We start from the raw sequence: 9,438 nt of genomic DNA, 5'->3' as shown, positions 1-9,438 counted from the left end.
CGCAGGGACGGGGTGAGGGGCGCGGCAAGGGCGGCGCGGGGGCCGCTGTACCCCCTCCACCACCACCGCCATCAGCACCACCGTCTCGGTGCCGCCCGCTCAGGCGGCGTCCGGGCGGCCCTTGGCGGGTCCTCGCGGCGCTCTTCCCGGCGGGCCGCGCGGGGCGGGTCTCTCTGGCCGCCATCTTGGGGCGCTCGGGGTGAGGCGGAGCGGGGCCAGCGGGGCTCGGGCCGGGCAGCGGGGCCGGGCGGGGCCGTCCCCCCTGCGGGGCTCGGCGGTGGGCGAGGGGTTCCCGGGGCTCTCCAGATGGCGCGGTGCGGGCCGGGGAGAGTGCGGGATGGCGCCGATGCGCGGCGGATGGTGCCCGCCGCGGGTCGGGGCCCTGGGCCGGAGGCGCCCGGGGCGGCCGCGCTTGGGGGAGCGGAGGGTCGCGGGGCTCAGGGTGGCCCCCAGGTGTTCACTCATCGCTGTGTGTCGTTTCCAGGCCTGCCGGGACCGGGTCTGCGGGAGGACGCCATGACCGGGAGGTGAGTGACTGCCCGGGGAGGATCGGCTCGCTGCTGCAGCGCTATTCACCTGGGCATTTCTGGGAGTGTTGAAACAGCGAGCAGTGATGCGTGTTCCTGTGGCTGCTCTAGTTTTCCAGGATGACTCCTCTGCCCGGTGTTCTGCTTGGCCCACAGATCTATGTCCCTATTCCGAAGCCGCTGTCACGGGCTGTTATAGCTGTTGTAAGGCTGTGCCATGCTTTCCTTGGCCTGTCACTAAATGCGGGATATCGATGGTAGTTTTGTTAGTACAGTGTTTGTGGACCTCTAGTGTGCAGGAGAGGCTTGGACATCCTGTTCCCTTGAGTAAGGGAGCTACTATGCCATCGAGATTTTTTGTTGATGTAGGGACTGAGTTTGTAAATGGGGGGGATTGACTGAGTACTCTGTTGTCCAGAGTGGTTTTGGACACCTCCCTGGAAGTGTTCAAGGCCAGGTTGGATGGGATTCTAAGCAACCTGGTCTAGTGGAAGGTGTCCCTGCTCATGGCAAGGGGGTTGGAACTAGGTGGTCTCTAATGTCCCTTCCAACCCAAACCATTCGATGATTCTGTGAATCACAGCTTTGTCTTGACATTTATTCGTGGAGTTCATCTCCTGTTATACATGTGTGGCAGGGAGAACTGGATATCTCAGCTTGATCCTGCTATATCCTGGGGCAGGTGGTGGATGCAGTTGGGACAGATGTGCTGTGTGCACGGTGTGTAGAGCAGCCTTATAATGCCTTTACCTGGGTAGTGCAGACAGGACTTTGTCCTCAAGAGTTGCTGTGGAGTTTGTGTAATGTCTGTGTCCAGTGGATGTGGAGTTGTGTCTCTGGCTGCCTCCAGAGGCTGCAACTAATTCCTTTGAGGCTACAAATTAGGAGCAGTTCATACTTTTTGTAGAAGTTACTGCAAGACAGGAGGCTGTTTTTGTGGTGTGTAGACAAAAAGCCGTGTTTATTCATAGTGTATCAGTAGACATTTGGAAACATCACTTGCTAATGCTGAAACACTTCAGCTTTAGTGTAAAGCTTGTAGTGTGGTGTCAGCTGCACAGTTCTCATAAATACTTCATGACTGGGTATTTGGGTTTCCTCTGTTCACTGGACGTAAGGATTTGCAGTGATTTGTAAAGGTGGGGTTTTTCCTCTGCTGAATTTCTACCAGTTTGTGCTGAAATAGCACGTGATTTGTTTTTACTTTTGTTACCTTGGAATGAATTGTAACTTGCAAACATTCTTGTCTCCAGACTGTGGTGCAAGGCCATTTTTGCTGGCTACAAACGTGGCCTCCGAAACCAGCGGGAGCACACGGCTCTTCTGAAGATCGAAGGTGTTTATGCCCGCCAAGAGACAGACTTCTACCTGGGCAAGAGGTGTGCCTATGTGTACAAAGCTAAAAAGTAAGTCACTTTTTATTCTTATGTTGAATTAGCCAACTCTTGTGTCAGCTTTTGCACTTGCCAGGATGTGAGCAGGCTGTTCACAAAGCTGTTGTTAAATCCAGCACATTTTCGTTTTATCAATAGAGTGTCCGTGGAGTGCTTTGTGGACCAGTTTCCTGGCTTAGTTTTGTTTTAAAAGTTCTTGGTTATTTTTGCTTTAGTTGGATGATATGTTTTAATTTAGAGAATTGTATTATGTGAAATAATCATTCACTTAATAAATGGTGTGTTAAGAGAGCAAATGGGATGAGAAGCAAGTTTTGCCTGAGAGTGGCAAAAATTGAAGGTGGGTTGATAGAGTAAATTGAGATGAGGTGCATTTGTGTGGAGTTGAGCACTATGAGCTGTTGAGTTACTTAAACAATAGAATGATTTTGTGAAGCCTGGAGTAATTTGTATCATGCCTTTTGTGTGGCCATGTCAGAGCACTCTCTGTCACTTCTGCTCTGCTGCCACTGGAAGATAGATGCCTTGAGAACAGCAACTTATTACCTTTTGCTTCCTTTTGTTTTTTTATTTTATTTAATGTAGTTGTTGGTATTCAGAATTGCCTTGAATAAAATTGATGAGATTGTTAACTTGATCACCATCATTTCTAATGTATGGTACGTGGCTGTTCATCTGAAGCACTTTATGTCATCTATTCTAGTGGCTTATTCTTCTCTTGCCTTTGTTGTGCGTGGAGAAATCTTATAAATAAGGTGTTGTATTTTCTTTGGAGTTGAAATTTTTCAGTATGAACACGTTAGCAGTAGAGTTTTCCAAATTTTTGAGCCTGGTAACTTGTTAAGACTTCTCCAGTGGATCTTCTGGCAAATTACAAGCTGTAATATCTACCTGTTTGAAAGGTACAGTGAAAATTCCAGGCCTGGCAAATTTCACAGGTAAATGAAAGTTGGTCTGGTTAAAGAAGGCTGTGGATTAAAGTCATTGAGGTGCCTTGAAGAGGCCACACTGTCGCTGATGGTGACAGCAGAGCTGTGACTGCTGTGCTCAGCTGTTCCTTTCCTCTCTTCCCCAGCAACACCGTAACTCCCGGGGGGAAGCCCAACAGGACACGGGTGATCTGGGGGAAGGTGACACGGGCCCATGGGAACAGTGGCATGGTCCGTGCCAAGTTCCGCTCCAACCTTCCTGCCAAGGCCATTGGACACAGAATTCGGGTGGTAAGTGGATTTATTTTGGCAACAAGATATTTATTGGCAGTTTTCAGGGTACCTTTTTATTCCAAGTAGGAGGAGAGAACACTTGAACTGTGGTTTTGTTCTGTTGGTGTCGTGTTCAACGTGGCTCAGTGATTGTGTTCCTTTTGGAGCCAGAAGAGGTTATTCCTGGCTTCTTGGGCTCAGGGGATTTGCCTCATTGCCAGGGGCCTGTGTGCTTGCTCCGGTTGTCTGGAAAGGTTCTTCAAGTTCCAGGACTCAGGTCCCTTCTAAAGCAACCTTGATTTCTTTTTTCTGGATCTTTTCCATGTATTTTTGCACTCTTCTGCTCCAGTTCCTACCTGTTAATTTTTCTACTACCTCCCAAATGTTGTAACTGAGGGGAGTGCTGTCCTAATGGGTCTGCTCATACCTGCTCCACAGTCAGTGTCTTAGCCACAGGGCTTCAGTGAGACTGTACCTTTTGGTACAGTACTCACCCAGAGTTGTGATGCGGTATTTTCATACTGATGATGTCAAAAGGAGTATCAGAGGGGTGCTTCCTTTCTGCTTCTTTCCTGTGCCTTAGAAAAAGCACAGTAGGAGCAGCACAGTTAAATCCTGAATCTAGAGCCATGGGAACTGTTGCTGTCAGTGTGCAGGAGGGCTGGCAAAGTGCTACTGCAAGGCACTGAACCAGCTGTTGGGCTTTTCCATTGTCACACCTCTTCTCTGTAAACTGAGGGGTTGCTTTTATAGCAGTTGAAGAGATTGATGGTCTAGATTGTAACTGCAAAACTTGTGTTTAAAAACAAGATATCTAATATGATTCTATCTGGTTTTGTGTTTTACAGATGCTGTATCCATCTAGGATCTAAATTTTTATTGAAAATAAAATGGAGAATCTGTTTAACTTTTGTACATTTCTGTTTTTTATCCCCTCCACCAATTTTGAGGGACTTCCTTCTCAGTAGTGTATCAGAGTTGACAGCACAGAGATGCTGTTGGGACACAAAGCTGCACAGTGGAACAGGGATTGGACACATTCCTGGACAGGTGTTTGTAGAGCAGGCTGCACTCTGAAGATAAATAACTGCCACCTCTGTGCTTCCTGTCATGGAATCAACATCACACACCTTGCATTGCAGGGCTAAACAATAAATGTTTGCAACCTCACAAACTGCACACAACTGTTGTATAGAACACTAGAAGTGTTTCCTTGCTGATCTGGTAGAGGGGAACTTCCTCCACGTGGTGCTGAACTGTTGATGAGACAAAACTGTGTAATTGTGACATCCTACCCTTAAGAGTGGGATGTCACAGTGGTGGGACACTAAGTCCTAGCAGGTGCAAGTTCTCTCTCACATCTGAAGATAGTAGTTCCAGTAGAATCCTGAATAATGAGATCGAGTGTACCTGGACAGCACCCGTGCCTGTAGTGTCTGCTCTGTGGAATTTATTTAAACCCGTTTTCATCACAGCTCTGTAGTGCCTGAGTGGTAACACTGGCTGGATTCCTGGGCTTATCCCACTGTCTCATGTGGGGTGAGGATCGTCACATCACTTTCACAGCTGTCTAAGGTTTGTTGAACAAGAAGGAAGGGTGGTGAAAAATGAGTTTTTAAGTCTTGAAGTGCAAGACTCAGAGCATCTTAGTACATCCTCCCAAAATGCAAAGGACTTATGAGACAACTGCAGGTTGTCATGGTTGCTGCTGATGTCATAGTCCCAAAATGACCTGTAGATACCCTGGGTGGGCAGTTCTACACATTCTGTGTAGTTCCATCATTTTCAATGCACCCCTAGTCAGGCAGGCAGGTGAGTCCTTGGCTCATCCCTCCCTGGGCCTGCTCCAGTGCAGTCCCTCCCTCCCAGGGGATGGGAACTTCCTTCTCCCTGCCTGGCCCTGCTGCCAGTATGTGTCAGGAAGCCCTCTGAGCTGTTGGGTTTGCGTGTCTCCTGCAGTGGGCTGGTATTTCACAGCTAATCCTCTTTCTTCTGAAGGAGGTGGAGTAGTTGTATGTGCAGAGTACATTGTTGGGTAAATCAAACTTTCTTTTGAATGGGAATTAGAAAACTGGACCTGTCTGCTCAGCTGTGGTATAGAAGTGATTTTGCTGGACTTGCTTCAAGATGTTATCCTGCTGCCACTGCTGTCCCTGGCAGCAGGAAGGCCATTGCCATGGAAAGCTGCATTTTTTTAACACAGAGAAACTGCAGCTTTGGGGATGTTGGGACAAGTCAAGTAGGGCTTTGGTCTTCCACAGCTACCAGTAGGTTGTACACATAGGATTCAAGGAAACATGGGTGGAATTTCCAGATTTAGCCATGAGAGGGGAAGGAGGAGGAAACAGTGAGCAAATTTGACTGTAACAACAGGTTGGTAGGCTTATAGTCACTACCATGTAGCTGGATTTTGCTGATGAGAAGGTAAAAAGTCCTCGAGTTTGATGCGTAAAAGTACATAATGATCCCTTTTCTCTCCCCTATCATCTTTTTCTACTGTACCAGATTGCTGAGGTACAAAGCCTGTTTCTGGGAGGTCCAACATCAAACAGCACAAGGCTGCAATTTTTGAATCTTTGTGTCAAAACTCTGCTATTTCCTTTCATGTTCATTTGGTCCCACCAAACCCAGCGTTTGCTGCTCAGAGCAGCAGGTGCTGCCTGTTTTGAGGACTGTGCTGTGCAACTGCCTTTGCTACAGCAACCCACTTCCACTCCTTTCCCCAGCAGCACAGCAAACTGACGTGTGGGAGGAAGCTATGGCATCAAAGGAGCCTGCCTCCTTTGTGGACCGGACCACCTGGGAGCTCCTCAACCTGCTGGACATGCTGGGAAGGCGGAATGGACGGGTGGGAGTGATGGAGGTGGACGATGCCGAATCAAGAGCCCCCTCATTGCTGGTGGACTTTACCCGGGACCTGTGTGGCACAGGTGACATCAAACATAAGCCACAGCAGACAGGGAGTGAGGGAAAGGAAGAGGAGGATGTGATGCCACCACATCTGATCTTTATGCTGTGGCAAGCCAGTGTGTTGAAGAGGCTCATGCAGTGGGATCACTTGGATGAGGCCATCCGGGATGTGAGGAACCTCCTCCCTTGCCTGCCGGATGTGCTGGTGCTTGTGATGATCCGTCCAGATCGCCAGGAGCAGCTGGACCAGGCAGTGAGAGCACTGAGGAGAATGCACTGTGTCCTGGATGGGGCCCTGCAACTGCCCGTGGAGACAGCGATCTACAGCCCAGGCCAGCCTGGAAGTGTCCTGGAGGCAAAGAGAGCTGCCTGTAGAGCACTGAGAGAAGCCTTGAACTGCCATGAAGGTAACTGGTGACACAGCTAAACACGTGGCTGAGGGACTGACAGGGTTTTTGGAAACAAAAACATGTTCAGGGTGGAGCAGGGAGGAGTCTGAGAAACAGTGTAAATGGAAGTGGTGCTTGGTGGCTGGATTCAGATACAGGAGGGAAGATAAGCTGGACCTTGCAGGCAATGTGAGCCGGAAAAAAGAGTGAGTGCTTAAGCGTAGGGATGGGGATGAACAATGTGTCTGAGCCAACTGTGTCCTCTTCTAACTCAGATGGTGGTGGCTCTTGCCCCAAACCACACATGGCTACAGAAATGCTGCTCAGTGTAAGAGCTACAGTTCTGACTCCACTGCTGGGGCTTTCTCTGATGATGTTAACAGTTTTTCACTGGAGAGATGTGCCAGCCTCTCTGGGTGAGCCACAGGCCAAAGCTTTGAATAGGATGATGCCAACTGTTCTGTCATTTGTATTTCCTCCCCTAGAAGTCGACTCCCAGGAGCCATTTATTATTTCGCTCCCGGAGCTCAGATACTGCCGTGTTCTGCCTGAACGTAGGCAAGACAAGGTATCAAAGACGGATGGAGAATGAATTCCCTTGGGCAGCAGAACCTGTCAGGTTGGTTTTAGCACTGTTCACCTGGATGTCCTTTTGCAGAACACTTCCCTCCTGGTACCTTGCTTGTCTGCCCAGGCCTTCTGCATGGATATAATTCATTTTGTGGCTGCTGCCAGAAGGGGACACTGCGCCCTCAGCATCACACTGTCCTGGCCACAAACCTCGGAGTTCTTTGTTGCACTGGCTGAACAATCTACCCCAGGAAACTTCTATCAAAAATCACTGAGTTTCTGCTTTGCATAAAATGCCTTGCTTCTCCCTGAGAAACCTGTCCCTAAGAGACCAGCTGCCAGCAGAGAGGGAATCAGAGCAGGCCAGAGGCCTCTGGATTTAAACTGTCCCAAAACTGAGATAATGAAAGAAACTCAGAGCTGAGACCTAAGACCATGTTTTCCCAAGAAAACCTGGATGCAGGGGTCTTTGGAATGTAGTTCCCATCAACACAAAGCTCCTGAAACTCCCCAGGGTTCTTTGTAGCAGGGAGCTGACCTTACATACAAGTGGATACCAATAGACGTCCAGCAGGTTGAATTATTGGGATGGGTTATTTTGGATGGAAGGAACTGTGGGAGCAGTAGATTATTATTAAGTCCAATTACCCACATAATAGCTGAACTCATTTCCCATCCTCTCTGGGTATGACAAGGCACTATGGGTAGCTGCCTGGTTTTGTATTGGGAGTTTAAATGTATTTCTTTTCTGTTTTTTTTTTTTTACAGATCTTTTCTTGCCCTAAGGTCTTCATTATCATCAAAAGAAGGATTAAAAGCCTGATATTTATCTCATTTCTGTATGTCTTTGTGTGTATCTATAAGCTTTAAAGCTTATATTTAAGACTACGAAACTCCTGCTGAAGCTGCAGGTTTGTGCTGTATGGTACAGAAGGGGTGGGATTTGGGCGTGGTACAGAGCCTCTGAACCAACATTTCTCAAGGAAAGGATCCTCCAGCTTATTTTTCAAATATGGGCTCTTTCCACATCCTTAAGTACTGTGTGGCTTTACGAAACAAACCAACCTTGGTGTGGGTGTTCAGGTAGTGCTGGTGCTTGGCAGCCTTTTGGATGAGGTGACCCAATTGCTCTGTTGTGGAAGAGACTGTCCACGAGCATTTGGGCATCTGAAGAGGAATTACAGCCTTCACTAGCGAGGACATTGACTTTTGTTTTATGGATGAAGCTAATGCAGAAATAGTTCCCTTGAGTCAATGCAAGACGTGTACAGTTCAGGCTGTTTGTGAGTGTAGGAAGGTTGGTGTTAAGAGCCTCCTGATCAGCACATTAGGACATCCTTAAAGCAAGTAGCCACGATGAGGTCCTGTGTTTCTGTTATTTCCTGTGGCATCTGAAATTCATGGATAACCACCAAAATCCAGGCATAGGCCGTGCAGCAATCAAGTTTCTCCTTTGGCAGCATGTTTGCACTGTGTTCAGGCACTTTGTGCAGGGTGATGTGCAGCACTGCCAAGCACTGCTGGTGAAAGGGGAAAGAAACTTTGAGGCTGAAATCTTGGCCAGGGCCTGGGAGCACAGGAATGCCCTGCAAGGGCAAGTGATGTAACCACAGGGAAGTGTGGCTGGGATGAGGAGGAGAGGAGGCAGAATGCCATGGATGCTCTCAAGCTGCAACCTTGCTTCATTCTCCATCTAATCCTGGGTGGATATACAGGAGTCTTAGAGCTCCCTGCTCTGCTGCTGGGACTTCTCTCCCAACTTGCTGTAGTCCAACAAAGGCAAGTCATGGGACATCTGCTCTTTAAATGCTGAACACCTTTCTCAGTTTGACTAATGCAAGGTTGGTGGGTTCTCACATGACAGTTCTGCTGCCAGGCTGGCCAGGAGCAAAGTAGGAACAAAGGGCTGTGGCCTGAACCCTCTCCACCCAGCTCAGCTGCAGCCCAAGGAGGAGGCACACCAGCAGGCATAAGGAGCACTGCTGCATGGCCCAGAAGTCTGCCAAGGGCAACAGCTCTACTCCCAGAACAGAAGAGAACAACCTGCTCTGCTCAGCTGGCATCACACATTGTGAGCAGCAGAGAGCAGCTGTCCTGTGGGCTCTTGACACCTGAGGATCAGTGTGTAACCTCTGGAAGATGATCTTGCTCAAGACAGCACCTAAGCCAAGCTTGTACATTTCTGAAACACCCTTGCCTAGCCCTGCTCCTCGCTGATCTGGCACTACATGCTCGGGCAAAGCTCAATTGCCCTTTGGTACCATGTAGTGTACCAGAAGGGCTGCTCTGTGGCCTCTTTCAGGGCTCAACAGTGTCAGCACAGGTAGAACCAAACCCACCTGCTCTGCCCATCAGAGGAACTCCAGCTTGGGAAGCTGATGATCTGCCCTTTCTTTGCCTTTTTAAAGAGAGCAGTTCTGAGAACCTGAGAGCTTGGCCTGTGGCA

The 9,438-nt window shown here is 48.8% G+C and overlaps 2 protein-coding genes across 11 annotated transcripts; both read left to right on the top strand.

Annotated features, from left to right (window-relative positions):
- Positions 1-114: 114 nt before the first annotated feature.
- On the top strand, positions 115-4,030 carry RPL35A (ribosomal protein L35a). Its single transcript, XM_017810644.1, has 5 exons — positions 115-199; positions 485-527; positions 1,781-1,933; positions 2,997-3,141; positions 3,972-4,030. The coding sequence occupies exons 2-5, from the start codon at positions 517-519 to the stop codon at positions 3,993-3,995; spliced, it is 333 nt and encodes a 110-aa protein (XP_017666133.1). The 5' UTR covers positions 115-199; positions 485-516; the 3' UTR covers positions 3,996-4,030.
- A 118-nt stretch (positions 4,031-4,148) lies between these two features.
- LOC108495203 lies at positions 4,149-7,890 on the top strand. 10 transcript variants are annotated; one of them, XM_017810637.1, is made up of 5 exons: positions 4,885-4,935; positions 5,629-5,637; positions 5,853-6,440; positions 6,908-7,041; positions 7,761-7,890. In XM_017810637.1, the coding sequence occupies exons 3-4, from the start codon at positions 5,882-5,884 to the stop codon at positions 7,012-7,014; spliced, it is 666 nt and encodes a 221-aa protein (XP_017666126.1). In that variant the 5' UTR covers positions 4,885-4,935; positions 5,629-5,637; positions 5,853-5,881; the 3' UTR covers positions 7,015-7,041; positions 7,761-7,890. The 10 variants fall into 10 exon arrangements, with proteins under 10 accessions (XP_017666125.1, XP_017666127.1, XP_017666121.1 ...); XM_017810640.1 differs by having other exon boundaries at positions 4,909-4,935; positions 5,850-6,440; XM_017810636.1 differs by lacking the exons at positions 4,885-4,935; positions 5,629-5,637 and adding an exon at positions 4,149-4,698.
- Positions 7,891-9,438: the final 1,548 nt, after the last annotated feature.

This window comes from Lepidothrix coronata, unplaced genomic scaffold (genome assembly GCF_001604755.1).
Source record: "Lepidothrix coronata isolate B3197 unplaced genomic scaffold, Lepidothrix_coronata-1.0 Scaffold29, whole genome shotgun sequence".
Lineage (NCBI taxonomy): Eukaryota > Metazoa > Chordata > Aves > Passeriformes > Pipridae > Lepidothrix > Lepidothrix coronata.
The sequence above is the reverse complement of the archived record's forward strand: the minus strand, read 5'-3'. Positions and strand labels throughout refer to the sequence as shown.

Excerpts from the sequence above, each read along its gene's own strand:
- RPL35A (XM_017810644.1), top strand. Across the intron at positions 1,934-2,996 it reads TATGTGTACAAAGCTAAAAA|CAACACCGTAACTCCCGGGG; the intron begins GTAAGTCACTTT and ends TCTCTTCCCCAG. Across the intron at positions 3,142-3,971 it reads TTGGACACAGAATTCGGGTG|ATGCTGTATCCATCTAGGAT; the intron begins GTAAGTGGATTT and ends TGTGTTTTACAG.
- LOC108495203 (XM_017810632.1), top strand. The coding sequence starts at position 4,851 with ATGACCTGTAGATACCCTGGGTGGGCAGTTCTACACATTCTGTGTAGT. Across the intron at positions 4,936-5,849 it reads ACCCCTAGTCAGGCAGGCAG|CAGCACAGCAAACTGACGTG; the intron begins GTGAGTCCTTGG and ends TCCTTTCCCCAG. Across the intron at positions 6,441-6,907 it reads AGCCTTGAACTGCCATGAAG|AAGTCGACTCCCAGGAGCCA; the intron begins GTAACTGGTGAC and ends TTCCTCCCCTAG.